Source organism: Anser cygnoides, chromosome 10 (genome assembly GCF_040182565.1).
Source record: "Anser cygnoides isolate HZ-2024a breed goose chromosome 10, Taihu_goose_T2T_genome, whole genome shotgun sequence".
Lineage (NCBI taxonomy): Eukaryota > Metazoa > Chordata > Aves > Anseriformes > Anatidae > Anser > Anser cygnoides.
The window spans coordinates 7,653,602-7,672,769 of record NC_089882.1 but is presented as its reverse complement, the minus strand read 5'-3'; the positions used below and the strand labels follow the sequence as shown (position 1 = coordinate 7,672,769).

At 47.5% G+C, this 19,168-nt stretch overlaps 3 protein-coding genes and 1 long non-coding RNA gene across 6 annotated transcripts in view; 1 reads left to right on the top strand and 3 right to left on the bottom strand.

Annotated features, from left to right (window-relative positions):
• The window catches only part of UBA3 (ubiquitin like modifier activating enzyme 3), a 20,595-nt gene extending 15,334 nt beyond the window's left edge, over positions 1-5,261 (bottom strand). For 2 of the 3 annotated variants that reach the window (XM_048073175.2, XM_067003406.1), the window contains exon 1: positions 4,645-5,261. In XM_048073175.2, coding sequence (XP_047929132.2) covers positions 4,645-4,691 — 47 coding nt within the window. In that variant the 5' untranslated portion in view covers positions 4,692-5,261. Of the gene's footprint in view, positions 1-4,128; positions 4,598-4,644 lie in introns of those variants that run through there. The other variant, XM_067003404.1, reaches the window with a different exon arrangement.
• Positions 1-9,832, top strand: part of ARL6IP5 (ADP ribosylation factor like GTPase 6 interacting protein 5) — a 10,265-nt gene extending 433 nt beyond the window's left edge. The window contains exons 2-3 of the mRNA XM_048073272.2: positions 7,520-7,737; positions 8,074-9,832. Of these exons, the coding sequence (XP_047929229.1) occupies positions 7,520-7,737; positions 8,074-8,246 (391 nt within the window). The 3' untranslated portion in view covers positions 8,247-9,832. The remainder of the gene's footprint in view (positions 1-7,519; positions 7,738-8,073) is intronic.
• Positions 540-4,122, bottom strand: LOC125183906 (uncharacterized). Its single transcript, XR_007166706.2, has 2 exons — positions 3,126-4,122; positions 540-1,221 (listed from the first exon to the last, which is right to left on the bottom strand). It is a non-coding gene; the product is annotated as an uncharacterized lncRNA (long non-coding RNA).
• On the bottom strand, positions 9,594-19,168 carry LMOD3 (leiomodin 3). The gene is made up of 5 exons (XM_067003403.1): positions 19,029-19,168; positions 18,766-18,880; positions 15,735-16,062; positions 12,937-14,310; positions 9,594-11,633 (listed from the first exon to the last, which is right to left on the bottom strand). Exons 3-5 carry the CDS (start codon positions 16,023-16,025, stop codon positions 11,607-11,609), a joined length of 1,692 nt encoding a protein of 563 aa, XP_066859504.1. The 5' UTR covers positions 16,026-16,062; positions 18,766-18,880; positions 19,029-19,168; the 3' UTR covers positions 9,594-11,606.

Genomic DNA, 19,168 nt, shown 5'->3' with positions numbered 1-19,168 from the left:
ACTCTTCCTGTGGCTGTGTAGCGACTCGGGGAGCTCCCTTTTATTTCCCCCCTCCGCAGACCGCTCAGCACCTTCCGCAGGAGCGCCCGGCTGCTTTTGGGGTGGCAGGGATCAGCCATGGGCCGGTGCTGGATGTCAGCGCGGCCTCCGCAGCGATCGGCACTGCCTGGCTAAACCTGCCCGGTGCCGCTGTGCAGCTGAGATAAACTTCGCTTTGAATTAAAAAGGATGAATTCTGCTTGCTGGTATAGTTTTGAGCTTATGTCCAGCAGGCAGAACAGGCCGCTCTTATTTCTGAGCTAGTGCATACTGGAAAGCCCTCGATATAAAATAAGTAGGATGCCCATCTCTTTCATTTTGGGGCAAGACTGAGACCTTCAAGGCAGGACCCTGTTCTTGTCCAGCCCGGCATCCCTAAGGGGAGTTGGGAAATAACCTCCTAACCAACCCTTGAATATAGGCCTGTGACTGGTGGTTAAGTAGTGCTCTGAGACCAGAAAGCTCTTCATCACGAGTTGCAGCAGTTGCAGCAGAGGCTGTGATGATTAAGCTTTTAATATAGAAACCGGAATACATTTCCAACACTCCTCGACAAACGATGCTCAAATGCTTAAATTGGAGGCTTGCCTGGCCACTAGGCCGAAGTGGTTTTGGCAGAAGTATATCTTATATATTGCAGAGGCTTAAATTCCTCCCCTAAATCCGTTCTTGTTCTGCATCTGAAGCTCTTGACCCAGCATCTGAGTCAGTGAAGAGTCTCCGGGCTGCAGGGAGCGTGGGCCTGTGACAGGAGGGGCTGAGAACCCCGCTGCTTCTTCTTCTGTGTAACAGCTTGGCATAATGCTGTAGACTTTCTTCTTAATTTCGGTGGAGATATGTTGTAGTCAATTCAGGGGATTATTAGGCCAGTAAAAAGAGAATTCCAGACTCTTGCCCAGCTCGGGCTAAACTTCTGTGTTCATCTGCCTTTGTTTACCAGTGCAGTGCTGCAGCCAGTTAGATAAATCAAAGGAGCCGTGGAAGGCAGGGGGACAACTCTTCTCCCCAAGAAAGTGGGGAAAAAAAAATGTAAATAGCTTCTTTATCCCTGGCCGGAGGGCTGGAGCAGCAGCAACTTTACTCTGCCTCCTAAATTCCTTCCTCCTTTTGCACTCTGATCCCTTCTTATCAGATCAAGGATGGTGATGTATCTCCCAGTTGCTTCCTACTGGTTTGCTGGGGCTGGGGGAGGAGGAAGAATGGAGCTGAACAAAATAGAGATTAATACCAGAACTGCAATTCTGATATCTTCATATTGAGCAGAGACCTGCTGAGCTGAAATTTGTGGACAAGAAACACCTGGAGTGATTTTTTTTTTTATTGTGCATCTTGGAGCCTTTGTTATATGACAAACCTGATTCTTCTAACACTAAAGAAGGACAGGAGAGTAAAGGGGACAGGCTAACCCGTCAATAAAGAAAAGCTACCCGTTTCTTTTTAATAAAAGATTTTTCACTTGGCCAGACTGCAGCTTTGGGAGAAAGGCAAAGAAAGTTCTCCTGATTAAATTTACATTGATGACTAAGCTGTGGCCTTGCGCTTCATTCTGTAATGGGCAGGAATTCCTGAGCGATAAGTGATTAATCGTGGCTTTTTAGGAACTCCAGGACTGTATACAGGCCCAGGGGCAGGATTACTGAAACTGCTCGTGCAGTGGTCTTTGTGATCACAACTAAACTTATCCCATGACCAACTCTACCTGTTCTTAAACCATCTAATTATACAGACAGGCAGGTGATACAAAGATAATATTTTTGACTGTTGTAGTAGCTTGGTAGCTGTGGTAATGCTGGGCTGAGATGGAAGTTGTAGCCTAGGGCTTTCTTGATAGCGCAAGTGCAGAGTTTATTGCCATGGCTTAATTTACAGCCTCCTGTACAACAACATCGACCTCTGCAACCTTTCACTATCTCCATCTCTCTGCAAGGTATGGAATAACCTTACTGTGAGTGCAGTGGAATCGTAATGATCTCTGCTGCATCATTGCCCTGCCTCTTCCCCTCCCTTTGCCTTCTGATGGCTACTGTTACATGTAAATGATTTCTGCGCTTCGCAGCTAAGTTTTGCTTTCAGCCCCCAGCAGAAAACTATTATTTCTGCTTATTCTAAGCAGAAACTATTAAATCTGTGAACAAGAAACGGAAAGTATTGAATGAATGCCACTCTACTCATACAGGCTGGTGGCAGCAACAGTTCCTCTTCCCCTTACTCCTTGCCCTGCAAACTCCTTTATGAGTCAATCCGGACTAGTGTGCTCTTTTTTTTATTTCTTTCCTGGAACTCTGCTGCTGATAAAAACCAAGATCATTGCTAAATCAAACTGTGCCCCTCTCCGAGTTGCATAGGACCTGGACGATGACTGCCCTTTTTGCTCTGAGCCAGGGCCCTGTTACTGCGAGTGCTCTACAGATATTTATTAAGAGCAGTGCCTCCCACAGCAGCCTGCAGCTCTCCCCCAAACAATCCTTCTGCCGAATAAGTGCCATTTGTCCGGGCTTTCAGCTACTCTGACAAGGCTTCTCTGTCTTGCTGTTCAAACTAACGACTTAAATCAAGGTTATTTCTTTTAGGTTTTTGTTGCCTTGTACTTGCCAAAACCTAGTGTCTAAGTGATAGCATTAAGAAGCGTAATGCATTTCAGAATGCTACAACTCAGTCTTCATTGTCCTTTGGCATAATTTTTTCCCTGCAGCTTGAAGTTCGATGTAGGTTTCCTTTGCCCATTTATCTCTAACGCGTCTACCGGCCATCTGTACAACCCCTAGCACTGAAGGAGTGTGGGTGTCTTTTTCTTTTTTTAATTTCATTCCACCCCAGACCACGGCCTTAGCTGGCATGGGGGTAATTCCCTTGCCAGAACAGCCTCCAGAGCAGCAAAGTGCTTAGTGTCTAATGCCTGATGAAAGATTAGGAACAGTGCACAACACACGCAGCTCTAAAACGTACGTTGCATAACAACGCTACATAATTTCATAAAGATCTGGCAATTCTGCAGAAAGGACTCTACTCCTGTTCTGAAAGCGACGTAATCGAGAAGCAGCGAGTACAGAAGCATTGCTAAACCCGTGCCTGCTGCGGGCTCTCACCTGGCAGTGACCAGACGTGTTGGTGACACGTCAGAGGACAGCACGCCGTTCGTCCTTGTAGGTGCTACCTCTCCGTGCAGCTACGTGACCTCACTGCAGCCAGAAATAGGGAGAGGAAAGAAGCAGAACCTGCTGTCTCTTGTAGCATTGTTTGAATGAGAATGAACGAGGAAGGAAGCAGATAACTGCGCTCACCTGTCCCTTGCTTGGAAGGTGGTGAGGCACGAGCCCTCCTAAAAGGGAGTTTTCATGTTTCTGTGCTGTAATGACCCAGCTGTGCTGCTCTCAGTAAAAAGGCATTGTTCCCAACGATCGGAAGTGTCCAGCTCAGCGCCTTTGCTCAGACTTGCCTACTCACGTGCAGAAGAAACAGATGTGCCAGCAGCTGCTGAATAATCACCCTGAGACAGCCATCTGAAGGGGAGATGACTCAAGGAAGGAGCTTGCTTGCTTTCTCTTTTTATGTGGCCTGTCCTACTTCTGGGCTCGTGCTGCTGTGCTCAGAGGATGAGTCTTACGCTCCTCTTTTTCCCTACGCTGGAGCTGTAAATTCTCCAAGCAGGTGGTCAGCTCTCCTGCTAGGCGGCTGTGCAGCAGCCTGCGGGTGTGAAGTAACCCAGCAAGACCGGGTAGCGTAAGTCCCTGAAAGCAGAGCTCTTTGGACTTCCTGCAGCTCTGTGGGAATCTAACCTGCTTTGTGACAGATGTAGCACAGAGTCTAGAAATATGAATGCAATTTTAAGATGTGGGGTTTTTTATCTATTTGTTTTGTTTTGTTTTGCTTTGTTGTTGCTTTGAGAAGTAGGTGTACAGTTACCAGTACTTCCTCCCACACCATTGCAGCCCCAGCTGGTGGCACCTGTGCTGTCTCCTGATACCACTTGGACAAACACAACGTGTCCCACGGCCGCACTTGGCACAGGGCAGTGCCTGTGTCCCTGCCCCGGGGAGCAGACCGCAAATTTCTTTTATTTATTCTTTTCTTTCCCCCCCATCTTTTTACTTTGCATTGAGGCAGATGTGGTGGCCCGCCTGGTCTCTGAAGGGCAAGAGGAACACAACCCCAGGTACTTGCTGTTGCCTTGAGATGCTCCTGGTGCTAAATCTAGATGACGGCTTTTCTTTGCCGGTTTGTCCCAGCAGTGTCAGAGGCTGCAGCATCCTCCCAGGGCTGTATCTTGTCTACTGCAGAGAGCAGTGCAGTAGAGCATCCCGTTAGGGCTCTGAGCTCTAGGCTGACTGCACCCCCAAATGTTCAGTCCTACCATACTGACTCCTTTCAGGGCAGTCAGAACGAGCAGGTTTTTTTTTCGTTTTTTTTTTTTCCCTAGCCCCAAAAGAGTGCATCTTCCCCAAGTCATCCGAGCAACCCAAATTCAAATTCAAGTTGCCACAACACTGACATGCTAACAGTTCCGTGCATTACATTTTTAAGTATTTGAGAGGCCTTACAAATCCCTCCTAAAGGGACTTATATTTAGAAAGTATCTTGTAACATGCTTAAAGGCTGGGCACCTACCTTGTCTCAGCAGCTTTGAAAGACTTCCAGCCTTCTTGCCTGACCATGAATTTGGCGTATCGTGTTCTGGTCTGTGTATAAATAAGGCCAATATCCGTGCTGGTGGTTCAGCTCTAAGGTGACTTCCAGGGCTGTTAGGCAGTTTTCTTTTTCCCCGGATACATGTCCTAAAATAACGTGCCTCTGTTTTTTCCTTTTTAGTCTTAAGCTATTGTGGTAGTGAGAGGAGCGTGCCAGCAGCTCTGAGTGAAACGGGATAGTGGGGATCTGCCTCCCTGAAAAATGCTGTTGCTGGAGCAGAAGTGCCTATATATGAACTTCTTGGAGAATTTTAGGTAGCACTGTGAATTATGCTGTGGCGGATTCAAGCAGTTAAGGGAAGCTTGGCGTGTGACACCTTATCCAGCACTGTAATCAGCAGTATCCAAGTCTGCGGACACATGGCTGATAAGCTGAATACCAGTTTTTAGTGGCAACTGCTATCCCCATCTGTTTTCCTGCGGCTCTGAATGACTTCATTTGATACTTATGTTCCCTGTTTCCTTGTACGCGTTGGAATGCAGCCCACTTGAGAAAACATGTAATTCAATTAACTTTCCCCAGGAAAATGGGATCTTTTGAATGTGTTTTTGTTGTGTTGTTTTTTTTTCCCCACTTCCCTTACAGCCAGTCAGTAATACAGAACCTGTGTAATACCAGAAAGAAGCATAGAGCAGGGGAATCTTTGATCTTTTCCTTATAATCATGGAGGGTTTGCTCTTCACCACCCATTTCTGAAGTTGTAAAGAGCGAAGGGAAGGGTAGGGAAGATAAAGCTCTGCGAGCATTTACCAGACACCGGGTAGCGTGGAGCCCTGCCTAGCCTTTTGCTCCTTCCAGCATTAGCTTGTCAGTAGATTTTTGGGAGCAAAACAAATGGTTGCTGTGAGCCATCCGAGTAAGTTCGGCCATTTCTGCTCTACGCCAGTTGTGATGTGGAGGTGAGTTCTGCTTTCAAAATCTGCTCTGTCCGGCAGCATGTGCCTAAACAGGGCACTGGTGTGGTCCGGGCGTGAGCCGCCCTCCTTCTCCGGCTACAAGGGAACGCAGATGAAACCAATTTCTTTCCAGAGCAGTACTGCTCACTTTTTCCAGTCTGGAAATTTAGGATTGACAATTCAGAGCTAAATATAATCTGGCTGGCTGCAGAGAATGACTCAGATGCAAGAAGCAGGTCTGCCCTATCACCGTTTCCAAAAAGCCATGCCGGCTCTTCAGCATGAGTAGCAGAAGCAGGTGGGGAACCAGTCTGAATTTTAATGTCTTTCCATCCAGTTGTCCTCTCTCCTGTTGGCACAATTGACTTACAGAACTGTAGCCAGGCTGTGATCTGAAGTAACTCCAGGGGGTTCTTCCTTCTCTGGGGAAATGCTCTCTGGCACTGCAGGTACGGTGTTGGCAGACCAGCGAGAGATTTCTTCTGCTTGTGCCGGATGTGAAGCACAGACCACAAACCAGAGCATCCTCCTCAGCAGCGGGGTGGAGCGGTGAGTCAGTGTGCCCAGGAGCTTTGGGACAGGCAGACTGCAAAGAGTACAGGATGAAATCCTTCCTGCCTGGGGCTTTATCAGGACAGCGCTGTGCTGCTGTCAGTTGTAGCAGCTCAGAGCGCTCAGTTGCTGTGCAGTGCGGTCTGTGCACGTACAAGGGAGTAAATCAGAGTGCACCTGAAATCACGCAGCTTACTGCTAGAGAAGTGAAACCTAGCCTGGCTCTTGTGCAAATACAGAAACATGCTGGGCAAAGCCATCGGCGAAAGCTGAGGACAAAGCAACCTTTTAATACTTGGAAAAGTGGTTTGAGCAGGTGATGCTCTCACCCTGATCCAAAAAAGGGCCTTGCTGTTTATAGTCCAAAGCTGAGCCACTCGGTGGCTTGGCTTGCTTGGTAACTGGTAGCAATAACACAACACAAACCTCGGCAGCAGCCCCTGTGCCAGGCCTGGCGCTTCCTCCTGCGAGACCCTCATCCCATGCTCCGGTTCCTTCTGACTCTTGGGCACGTCTGCCTGGGACGGGGCTTCCATCCGTTGTGCTGGTGGTGGTAAGCTCCTCTGGAGGTTCATGAAATCGTCTCAGTTGGGTATAAGCTATTAAGGGAGTTTATTCAGAAATACGTAAGCAGAATAGTGAGGTGTAAATTACAGACAGAAATGATGGGTTGAAAGCCTAGGCTCCAACACTTGGTTTAATTCTGTATTCTCTGGGGTAGTACCCGCTGGGGAAAACCTTCCTTCCCTGCCACCCACCCACACAACCCGTCTTCAGTTTAGTATAAAGTTACCTCAGACTCTCATGTTTGCTTGGCAAGGGAATTAGTGTAACAGTTTGTATCAATATTAGGGTATTCTCAAAGACCTGATGTAGTTTGGCTATAACAAGTGCTTTGTCTTGAGAAAATAGGCAATCTGGGTAGCTGGGCAGAGAATGGCATTCATTCCCTTCTTGGCATAGTGAATTGCCATTAGGTTATGTCCAAGCACTAGTTTTGACATGAACACCATGTGCAAAAAGTAAGGAGATGCTGCAGACACTCTCATTATCCTCAGCTATGCTCAGGAAGAGAACACAAAGACCATCTACATATGCTAATTCATGGCTAAGGGTTGTTTGCTCGGTTGCACTTGTGTTATTAGCTTCTCTGTAAAAAAAAAAAAAAAAAAAAACAGAGGTTGATGAAGGTTTTGCAAGACCAGCTGACTTCTTAACGCCTTACCTGCCCAGCAACAAAGTTAACAGCGAGCTGGATGTGTGCTCTGTGGGCACAAGTCCTGAAGGCTCTCAAACAGGATGCTTCATTCTTTTTTTCCTTTTTTCCCCTCTTTTTTTTTTTCCAGATTTCTGAGTCCCCTGAATATGCTTATTGGCGGTACTGTGGTGGTCCTGGTGTTCATGGGGTTTGTGTGGGTGTCGCACAACAAGGACATACTCCGCAGGATGAAGAAGCAGTACCCAACCACGTTTGTAATAGTCATTATGCTGTCGAGCTACTTCTTGATCTCCTATCTGGGAGACGTCATGGTGTTCATGTTCGGGATCACTCTTCCTCTCCTCTGTAAGTATTTCTGCTATTCTCCGAGCTGAGGGTGAGGGGGGGCTGAACTGAGCGTTCTCAAATAAACCTGCAAAGTCTAAAGTGGCTCGTGGCTTTAAATGTCTTTATTTAAATTGTCCCAAAATAAAATCGGGGGTGGGGAGAAGGGGACACAAAACAGTACAAGCTATTTTCAGTGTTGTTATTATTAAATGGGTATTTGCAGTTACTTAAGCAGTCATTTAGACATCGTCTGCCAGAGATGTCACGGCTTTGGGGTGTGTCTTAAGATGGACACTGCAAGAACTATGCTTTCATTGGGCATGACCAATTAATAAGTGTGTTTCTGTTATGCAGTGATGTTTGTCCATGCTTCGCTGAGGCTCCGGAACATAAAGAACAAGCTGGAGAACAAAATGGAAGGAATAGGTTTGAAGAAGACCCCGATGGGCATCATACTGGATGCCCTAGAACAGCAGGAGGATAGTATCAACAAACTGGCTGACTACATATCGAAAGCAAAGGAGTAAGCAACTGCAACGTGGTGATTTACCTGTTGCAGGAGTGTAATTGCTATTTACTATTGTTCGAGCTTGCTTTCAGTTTGTGTACAATACAAGAAATGCACATGTGGTACATACAGATTAATAGTTGCAGGATACAGGTATTCCAAGGTATTCAGGGCTCCTCTAAGAATATAAGAAGAGTAACTTTTTTCTATTGTATAGCAAAATGTTTTGGTGTTTACAGAAATACATCCCAACTTAAACGTGTTTGCTTGTCTCTTCTTCTGGGGGCCAGAAGGGGAAGAGATGGAAACCTCTGGAATGCAGTCTCTCAGACAAACTGTCTTGTAGCACATTTGTTAGTAAGAGTGACACCCCTTTCGTCTCAGTTCTACAAGATGGCTGTCTAGCCAGTTTGGTTTGGGGTGTAGCACCTTCAGGCTGGCAGTGTTCAAGGTGAGCTGGAATCTGTCGAACATATGTACTCTTGAATCCTATAAACCCCTCGAAATCCTCTAAACTCCCGGGGTCTGTATTGAGATCAGGCTGCTAGCTTAACTGGCAAGCAGTAAAAACTGTGCAATACTTGTAACCAATATGGGTTCCTGTCCTCACCTCACATTCCTCCTTTGGTAGCTGGGAAACAGTCAAAATAAATCTAAGCATGGAGAATACATGTGGCACTGTGCCTCTCAGTTCCAGTAAAACACACCTTTGTTTTTCCTGAAATCCTGATTCTGTTACCCCCTGAAACTGCTCTTCTCTGCAGGAGAGCCAGAACTTCCTCACGTAACACCTGAACTATGGCCAAGCATGGGAGGATAAAAGCTTGTGGATAAGCTAGACGAGCTAGGTTTCTACCCCTGCTGATGTTTTTAAACACTGCTACTTTAGGACTTACCTTGTTCTGCTTTATTCTGTATAGGCTGTTTTGTAGATGAAGGTGGATGTGTGTTTTTGTGCGTGGTTCTTTTTCTTCTTAACCAGAATGCAAAGATACAAGTAAAACATGCATCTCACTCACTCTAGTCCTAACACTCTTCAAAGGAATAAACTGGATTTCAGGTTTACAAATAAAAGCAATAAATGTCAGGATACAATTATTGAAGACCCATTCCAAATTCATCAAGATACTTGCCTGTAACAACTCCTTAAAGTGGTGTGTGGGATTCTTTTATATGTATTTTAACCAAACTGCCAGCTCTGATGGAATTGTCTTGCTAATAGGAGCTTACAAAATATAAGGGGGAAAAAGTTGTCCAGGTGACACTCCATTTTGAGTATTCTTGCATTTCTCTTTTTCTAATAAAGTAATTAAATAATCGAGCAAACATCCTTGAAGTTGAAGCTTTTATGTAACTTACCATGCTGTTTTCATAGTGAGCTGTGTAGAAATCTGAACATGTCATTCCATTTACGTGTTAAAGTGATCAGTATTTATTGAAAATAATTCCAGCTGAAGAGTCGATGGCCTGTTCCTCACTTGTAGCGCATGGTCTTTGTTTTTGAAAACTGTTTCCACACTTAAAGGTAGTAGCCTATGACTTCATCATTACTGTAGAATTTTAAACAACTGCACACTTACGAAGAAAAATAAACTCTAATGGTGACTGCTGAGTGCATTTATTTCAGGTTGGGAAGCGTGACTCTGAACTTAGGCTTGTGGTTGTTCCCACGTCTGGTGACCTCCCCAGGGTGGTAGTGGGAGCTCTGGTGTCACCCTACAGCTGGGGCCGTGAGCCTGTGCTGGTGACGAATGGCTGGGGTTGATTGCTCTGCCTCAGTATTAATGTTGCTGAGGCACGAGGGAGCTGCGTGTGAACTGCAGCAACGGCGCAGCCTTGCTCATCCTTGCTAGTCTGCAGAAGTGAAATATGTAAGCGTTCGTTTGCATTTTGTTTGCTTGTCTCTTATATAACTCATCTTAATAGCAATTTTACGTTTCTTCTAATTACCTGGGAGGGATTTCTGCCTGCTTCTACAATTACTCGGAGCTGTGCCCTGAGCAGCGCTGGGAAGGCAGCTCCGCTGCAGTCGGATGAGTTCTGGGGTCTCTGAATCCGGCTGCCTCCCTCCTGCAATCCCTTAGGAGCCTGTGCAGTGGGGGAACACATACCAGAGCAGGACCACAAGTCCTGATGTAACTACCTTCGTAATATATGCCAGCTCTGCGCTGCTGCTTGGGCTGTTCCTGGCTGAAGCACCTGTAGTGCTTCATTTGAGGGCCTGCTTCTCAAGGGCAGCAGGGCAGCCCTGGGCAGCCCTGTTCCCCACTTCCTGGCCTTTACAAAAAGAGGGGTGCCAAAAACAGGTGCAATGAAAATGGTACTTCCTTTTTTATGCCTCTGCTGTGCAGAAGCAGCTTTCCCTCCCTCCTTCTGTGTTGCTTAAAAACTGCTTAGTATGCCTTATGTAATAAATTAACCAGATTTCCCAGGTGGGGGACATTACAGCTGCAGGCAGGAGTACAGCTGAGACACGTTACGAGTTTGGAAGAAGACAGATTTGAAAGAGATCCCTTGAAAGATGCAAAAAGGACAAGAAGGAAAGAAAACTTGACCTAATGCCAGTGGAGACTACCTTGGATTCAAAGAGGTCCTGACCGTTAGTGATTCCAAAGGGCTGTAATAATATCTGTGGGGTGGGACTGGGATTCGGCTGCCGGAGCACCGCTGTGAAGAGCTACAGGCAATCACAAGGAGTGAAGATTACAGTTCTCAAAGCAGCGCGTGGTGTTGTCTTTTACACGTCCATCAGGTACAAAACCAACTAAACCGTTCCGAAATGCACCAGCCTGAAACCATCATGCGGAGCTGCTGGATGCACCAGAGCAGCCTTTCTGTTCTGCAGGCCTCTTGCTAGCCATGGAAGTGCTGCACACTTCTTATGGATAGAGCTTTTATTTCATTTCCATTTCCTTAGCCTAAAAAATGAAGCTGTATACATGGAAACCAAATGCATTTCTCATGGACAAGAAAATAATCGAGGAGCATGTGTGTGAAAAGAAAGATAAGCTAAAGCACAGCATGTTCCTGCAGAATCTGACAGCAGAAGGACAACATGGAAGCAAAACAGTTTACTGAAAAACTAGAAAGACTTAAGGTTATTGATGTCTCTGAGAAAATCCTCCCACAACAAACTGGAGCCTTGAATCCATTTGGCAGGCAGATGGCACTGGGATTGTTTGATACCTGATGGAAAACCTTAGCACTGATTTTTCCCATGCCAGCCTTTTTCATCACTCTTTAAAAAGTGCATATCTTTGTTCCCAAAGAGTCATTCATATACACCACCTGGGTTCTGCAGAAAACTTCTGCCGAAACAATTGTAAGCGAAACTTGACTAGTCTTTATTCCAAGTTGGCTTCTTTGGGTCAGTCTGGTCTCACTCCAGCTGCTTTGGTAATGGCACCTGGACAAGGACAATAAAGAAATATTAGGAGGGAATTTCTCAGTCCTGTTTCCCAAACTAGTTTAGTTTAACATAAACCTACAATCCTTCACAAACTGGGAAAGGATCAAAAATGCAACAGCTAAGAGCACTAGGGGGATCTGGTCAGGAATTAGGTTTTGTTTGTAGTTCCCCACTTGCTGTCTGCAATGCTTAACGCCCAGGAAATCCCTGTGCAGGCAGCGAGCCTCCCCACGGAGGCCAGATCGGCTCAGGCAGTAAAACCTCCCTGTGAAGCTGAGGACATCAAGGCCAAAAAAAAAAAAAAAGGCAGTTACCAAAATGACACAGGCAGATGGGATTAAAACCCTAACGCCCCAGATCCAACCCATGTGGCCTGATGCCAGGTGGATCAAAAAATAAAATAAAAATAAGAATCAGTACAAGTCTCTGTTGTTTCCTCTTTCCGGGTGATCTGAGGCACCAGGACACGGCTCCTGGCTCGGCCAGCAATCATTACTTCGGCACAGACATAAATGAAAGCAAAGTGTGTGTGTGTGTGTGTGCGCACCTGGGCTTGCTTGCAGCATGGGCACATCTGTGTGCTGCAGCTGAATCTGGCCCTCATCCTCCTGCTTTTCAGCAGCTTATTAACGACATTTAAAACTGGTGGTTAGAGCAACAACAACAACAAACATAACTTGTGCCTTTTGCAGAAAATCAGTATTGGACAGGACCGACTGTTTATCTGAAATGCTTTTACACAGCTGTAAAAATGTGTTACACATTTAGGCACTCAAGAAAAAACACCTTCCACCCATCCTGCTGCTAGGCTTCAAAAAGCAAGGCAGAGGCTCAGACATGGAAAAATGTTGTAGAAGGGTCGTTGCAGCATCACTGCTAGAAAAGGACTGCTTATAGGAAGAAAATAACTTAAAAACTTTGAATGCCCCCCACACCAAAGCTCAATTTTGCTGAAAGCATCCAGCCAAAGGTGGGCCTGCAGCTGTACCCAATGCCCCTTTGTTTGCCCTGACTGAATTTCCTCTCTTTTAACTCTACAATTGTGGAACAAGAGGTTAAAATCCCACACTATCGTTGACGTTTCACTTTTCTTTCCGTGTTTATTTGCATGTTTGCCCTATGATGGGGCAAGCAAAACACGAGAGCGCGGTGGCATCTCCAGCAGATGCTGCCCTTCCGCCGTGCAAACCAAAGCTCATCACAACCAACCCCTGCCCCTGGGGATGGCAGCACGGTGCCAAATCCAGCTGCACATCGCCTGGGGGTGCGTTTCCAAGACCCCCCACGGCTAAACGCTCACCGGTTTGAGATAAGCGACGTTGCTCTGGCGGATGTCGTTCAGCAGCTGATCCCTCGGGGTTATTTCGACGAGGGGAGGTGGCCGTCTCCTGGGGATCGGCTTCAGCGTTTTGATCACGTCCTTGAGGTTGGTTTTCTCGGCGGGCTCCACGTACTCGGGCACGGCGGGCTTGCGCTGCACCTTTTTCAGCTTGACCACCCTGAAGCTGACGGGCTTGGCTCTGTGAGGCTCCTCAGGGGCCTCCGGCCTCGTGCTCTCCCTCCCTCGGCTCTGGGGCATGGAGGGGGGCATGGGGGGCTTGGGTGCTGGGGGGGCTTCACGCATGCTGGGATCTGGCAGCGCTCCCCCCAGCATTTCCCACATCCCCGGCGGCAAGCCCAGTCCGTTTTCCAGCATTGCTATCAGCTCCCTCTGCTCTTTCCTCTGCTGCTGCCTCTGCTCCTCCTGCCTCTTCTGCCTCTGCTTGTCCAGGTTCCTGCTCAGCAGGTTGGTCACCACCATCCTGGGCCCCGGCAGCTCGAAGTGGTAGCCCATCTTCAGGAGGGTGGCGTTGGCTTTCAGCAGCCTGGCGATTTCCATCTCGGCCTGGTGGCCCAGCATGCTCCTCTGGTTGTGGAAGCGGAGCTCCGTCAGCGTCTCGTTGTACTGCAGGCACCTCATGATGGCCACGACGCCTTTGCCAGAGATAAAGTTGGAGTCGATGTTGAGCGTGGTGATGCTCCTGTTCTCGCGCAGCATGTTGGCCAGCGCGAAGGCGACGTTGTCGTCGGCTCCCACGTTGGCCAAGCTGAACGTTTTTATGTTCTTATTCTTTTTCATCGCGTTGACGAAGTCTATCAGCATTTCTTTGGGGATGTTTTCTATGTTGTTCAGGTTGAGCTCCTTCATGTCCGGATTGTTTTTTCGGACTTTCTCCAAGCTCTCTTCTAAGTTGGTTTGGTTTCCTGAGGGCCTGGCACTTAGCTTCAAGAAGCTGGTATCCAGCGCCAACTTCTTAGGGATGTTTAACTTTGATATTTTCTTTTCATTTTCACCTGGCTTTTCTGTCGTTTCCCCTGATTCTCTACCTGATTCCTCACTTGTCTGATCACTGCGATGGTTTTCATGGGTGCAAGTTTCCTTTGTTTCTGATTCACTCTCATCACCCTCTTCTTCCTCCTCCTCCTCATCTTCCTCCTCCTCCTCCTCCTCCTCCTCCACTTCCTCCTCTGCTTCCTTATCGCTTCCACCCTTGTTTGCCCCTCCAAGCTGTGTTCCCGAGCTGGCCAAGCACTCGTTCCTGTAGTGCCTTTCCTTTCCCTCGGCTTCTGGCCCGCTCCTGCCGCCCGCCTCGCCGCTGCCAGCCGCGCCGCCTCCCGTCCCCGCAGCGCTCCTCTGCGGAAGAGAGAAACAGCTGAAGTGACCCAATGAGGCTTTGGTTCGTTAACTTTGTCCCAAAACAAAAATGCAACCAATGGGTTTATATACCTCTATGGCCATTATAGAATAATAATTAAAAGCGTCATTGCCGGTACCTCATGGTGTGCTGGCTTGCTTGGGACCGAAGGAACGATGGCTCTGAAAGTGGCTGTAGGCAGTGTCCCATCTCTGCCCATTAAGAACACCGAGCATTAAACCCTGGATGTACCTAGTGCTATGTTAAGGTGGTTCCGAAACCCTTCTGCGGATCAAGGACCTCTGATCCCATTCCACCTCTGGATTTTGTGTGATTTTTATCATTTTCCTGACAAGAAAGTTTGTTTCACGTGCCTCAAAGCACTGGAAACCTGCACGAAGTGCTCACCGTGTGCTCAGCCTAAGAGAGGGGGAAGAGGGCACACCATGACCGCAACATGCCCGCCCAGCACGCGAGGCAGCGAGGCCACGTGCTCGGGTACCCATGTGGAACAACTGCCGTCACAGAAACAGTCCCCGACATAAAGCAAAATGTTAGCTCAGCTTCATCCCAAGCCCAGAGATGGGAAACTGGCCTCTGCACATAGCTGTCACAAGGCAGCAATGCTCTTAGCATCAAAATAAAGTCAGCTGCAAGCTTCCACCCACTCCACATCCCCTCCTCGATGAGATTTTTTAAGGTTTTTCCCCTTTTCTGAGGAGCACCCCAGCACCGAGGTCTGCATCGCACCAGAGGCAGCTCCTCCGGGCCGTAAGTGTCAGCAGCCGCCAAAGTAGACCTCAAAACCTGAGGATGATAACTCGGAGTTTGTGGTGGCCCTGTCCTGTAAAATATCAGAGTATGACCTTACTTTTATTCTACTGCCCCATGATTTCGAATAAAAGTTAAGTACTATATTGAAAAGGGTGGGACCAGTTCATGCAGTTTTCATGCTTGGTCTTCAGTGAAATTTCACATTGTTAAAATACATTATGGGATTTTTTTCCCCAATGCGGCATTAAATTCTATCAACTATTGCATTAATCATGTTCATTAGACTAAATCTTCTGTGGAAAAGCACTATAGTGTTGTTCAATATGCAAAGCCAAACAAACCAGAGTTACATCTTCCAGACTGACTATCTGGTAGTTTCTCAGAGGTTTGCTTTACTGAAACAGAATTAGGATTTTCTTGTGTTAAAAAGCATAAGTAAAGGAGGAAAAACATTTAAAAAAAATTCAAACCCTGACACCAGTCCAAGCTGGATCCTGACATTACTGAGGCTTTCAGGGAGCATTTGAATTCATAGTTCATAACGTACCTTACATAGAGAATGAAAGCGGGGGTGGATTAAGGTATTAAAGCTATAAAACAGATCCCATAGCAGATGCATGACAAATATTTGCGATTTTTTGCTCATTACCTCAGAGGGCAAGAGGGTGACGGGAACTCTCTCGTCCTCGAGCATGCGTCGGGACGCCTTCTGCCAGTACAGGTAGTCCACCAGCGACCTGTGGTCGAAGCTCCCCGTCGGGGGTTTCTCCGTCTGATCCCTCTGTATCATCCCCGTCGGGACCTCGGGGTCCGGGGCCATCACCTCCATCTCACACTGCAGCTCCTTCAGCTCCTCGGGGGACAGGTTTGCCAGGATTTCGTCTTCATCGATGTCCTCAGGGGACACATCTTCGTCAGAGGCTTGGCTGTGTTCAGACATGTTTGCTCTTCTCTCCTTCCTCTACTGTTTATTAAAACTAAAGAGAAAGATTAATTTAAAAGATTATTTTCCTAGGAGGAGCTCATTCGGTTGAATCGACAGCTTCGTGTTTTGGTCACGAGCAGCCGCAGCTCCCGGGCTCAGTGCAGCAGACGCGCGGCTAAGGCTATATTAAGCTGCACTTGGCTGGACGAAGAGAATTTATGGAGACGCTGCCACGCTCCATTTTCAGCAACGTGTCAGCTGCGCAAACCCTTCTGACATTTCGGTGCAGCTGGTGCGTCCCCCATGGACACCCGCAGGAGATGGCCGCCGTGTGCGGGAATCGCCCCCGCCGATGGAGGGAGTTAACAGCGCCTGCGAGGTGCTCGGGGGACCTTCTGTGCCGAGGGAAGAACCAGCACGAGGTGTCCGCATCCATCGTGTCGCTAATATCTCAAACCCGCAGGCAGCGGGGGATTTTACCACCTTTAGTGAGGTCTTAAAACCTGAACAGTGCAGGGGGTCGGTGCGAGGTCACCTGTCGCACGACTTAAGAGCTCTGCCAAATGCCAGATCCTGGTTGAGGTAAAACCACCTGAGCTGGGAAGAGGCAGCGAGCAGTCGGTACAAAGCACACTGCGTCCACATGGGGAGGGGGCCCCAGCCCTGCTCCCACAGCGAGGGTTTGCCCGGAGCAGCTCCCCCAGCACAGCGCGTCCTGCCCACGCCCAGGGGTGATGCCGGTTCCCGGTTCCATACATCCCCCTGGCCCATCTCTGCCATGGCTGTTACTTGCACTCTCACCAGGCCCTGGCTGAAAAGTCACCTCAGCTTCACCCTTCTCCTACCATTTATTTTTTTTATTTACCAAATCAGTAAGCAACTAATTTACTTTGAGTCACTTGGCTAGTATTTAGTTGATGTAACTGTACAAGATTATTCGAAATCCTTTGTTTCATTAAGCGTCTGTTCCAGCTGAAAACTACCTCCTCATTTCTTTAGGATACTTTATCGGCTCCTACATCTGTGTGGCAAACCAGAAAGCCCCATCTCTGACACCACTGTGCTCACGGTTGCTTTGTAAAAGCAGAGTAGCGCGGGTGGGCGACTTTTCTACTACGATAAAATTTCGGCATGCCACAGCTCAGGAAGATTTCCCTTCATAATTTTAGCTGGTCTTTGCAGGAGGGATCAAGCCAGATCCTCGCCTTGCAGCTGCGAATGCTTCTTTCACAGGGAAGAAGCCACGGACAAGGGGCTGTGGAACCAGGTCCCAGTGAGCCCGAAGCCGCCCTCGCTGCAGCCCCAGCCGTGCTCTGCTGGAGTCTGCCAGCAGCAAAACCATCCCCGTGTGATGGGGCCTCTGAGTTTTGTAACGAGAACCATGGTGTTAAAAGCCCTATTAACCTCTATTAAAAAGCCGCAACCCAAAGGTCCTCATGCAACTAATGTTGCTACGCTGCTGCAAAGAGGACAACATTTTAAGAATGAAATAAATGGTTAAAAAAAATATCAACAAACCAAGCCAAGGACATAATGCTTCTGTTTGCCCCTTTGGTATTTCAGGGCCCATCCTTATTTTACATTATGCAGTAGCAAGCACAACAGCAGACCCGCACATCAATCTATCTGGTTTAGCAGCTTTAACCCCCAGCAATTGCTGTCCATAATGGAGCCCATAAATGGTTTCCTGATGTTATCAAATAAATCAATGTTCTTCTGCAGCCGGTATGTTATTCCCCCAAACGATGCTGTTTGGGTCACAGAAGCTGTCTATTCAGTGGTTACAAATCGCTTGCTAATTTCTTGACTGTAAATAAAGCCCCTGGCCACCTTCTTAAATTTCCGTGATCCTCAGCCAGGCCATCTTAGGCCGTGGGCTCGCCAGATCTGCTAAGTTAAGTACGGTCAAACCCAAGAAGTCCTCTCAAGATGGAAAACAAGGATACTGAGAACACCATCACAGATTTAAAAAGCAAGCTGTCTTTAAGTAGAAATATATCATTTGTCGATACCGTGATTAGGAAACACTACACCTCTGGGAGCGATGCCTCCTCCGTGGGATGCAGAGCGAAGGGCTGCCCGCTGACACCTCTCCCAGTGGCACGGGTGCTAATCCCGCAGATTTCCAAGGTGGGTATCACATTTTGCCTACCTTAGGTCTCCTCCATAAATTACATCGAGTACAGGATTCACTTCCTTTTCTAACACGTTGCTTAGTGTTTGGGTACACTGGAAACGGCACGTTGAGGCAGCAGAGGACACCACCAGGCTGCAGGCACTCTTCTGGCCAAATCTAGGGGTCATTTCCAAGGTAAAACCCCCATCTTCTTCCCAATAACGTTTGCAGGCACCTCCATGAGAGCTTTCCAAAAATCCTGACTAATACCTCCACCTTTGATGTGACAGGAATGCCACTGCCATCGGCAGCCTCGTTATCTTCATGGCAATTTGACACTTGCTCAAGAATCCCAGCGCTAATGAGCCGCTGCGCGAGATGCTCGGCTACCGGGCGGCACCGGGCTCTGCCAGCAGCTCACAAACGTGAGCAGGAGACAGGCGGCACCTGCAGCCATCGCTACGGGAAGGAGCTCCAAATTCCTGCTTAGGAACTCCTCCTCCAATTCTGCTTACTTCAGAAGTGTTAAATAATAGCAGTTTAGGAGCAAACTCTTACTGTGCTGATAGAAAAAAAAAGTCTGCTTTGTTAATGCACAATTCGTACTTACTGCTTGCTGTTCCTAAGGCAAGTACTTACATGAGGATGAGGTCTGGCATGAAACCCAGCAGGCTGTAGTGCAGCATTGTCCTACTTAAATAATTTTTCTCTTCTTCATCTTGTGCGCCTTCTTCAAAGCTTCTGACTGACCTGTCTTGAAAACAAAAGGGTCGACAAGTTTTTAACTCAAATGTCAGGAGGGGTCAATTCCTGCATCACAATTTGACCCTAAGCAGACTGTCAAAGCATGCTTAAAGTGCCTAAAATTTATTCTATTTTTAAGGTAATTGAGGAACACATACTGATGCCAAATACTTGAAAGGAATTCCTGTAATCCTGGCTTTCCTTTTTTTGCTGATAAAACCCACACATCTCTTTCCCTTTCCTACCAATCCATGCCATCTCCAAGAGCCAAGGCAGTAACTGGATAAAAGTCAGGGAA

What these genes read in the sequence shown, in the direction of transcription:
- LMOD3 (XM_067003403.1), bottom strand. Translation starts at nt 16,025, where the DNA reads ATGTCTGAACACAGCCAAGCCTCTGACGAAGATGTGTCCCCTGAGGAC. An exon ending in TCACCCTCTTGCCCTCTGAG is followed by an intron (nt 14,311 to 15,734) that starts GTAATGAGCAAA and finishes TCTCTTCCGCAG; the next exon opens with AGGAGCGCTGCGGGGACGGG. An exon ending in ACGTCGCTTATCTCAAACCG is followed by an intron (nt 11,634 to 12,936) that starts GTGAGCGTTTAG and finishes GTCCTTGTCCAG; the next exon opens with GTGCCATTACCAAAGCAGCT.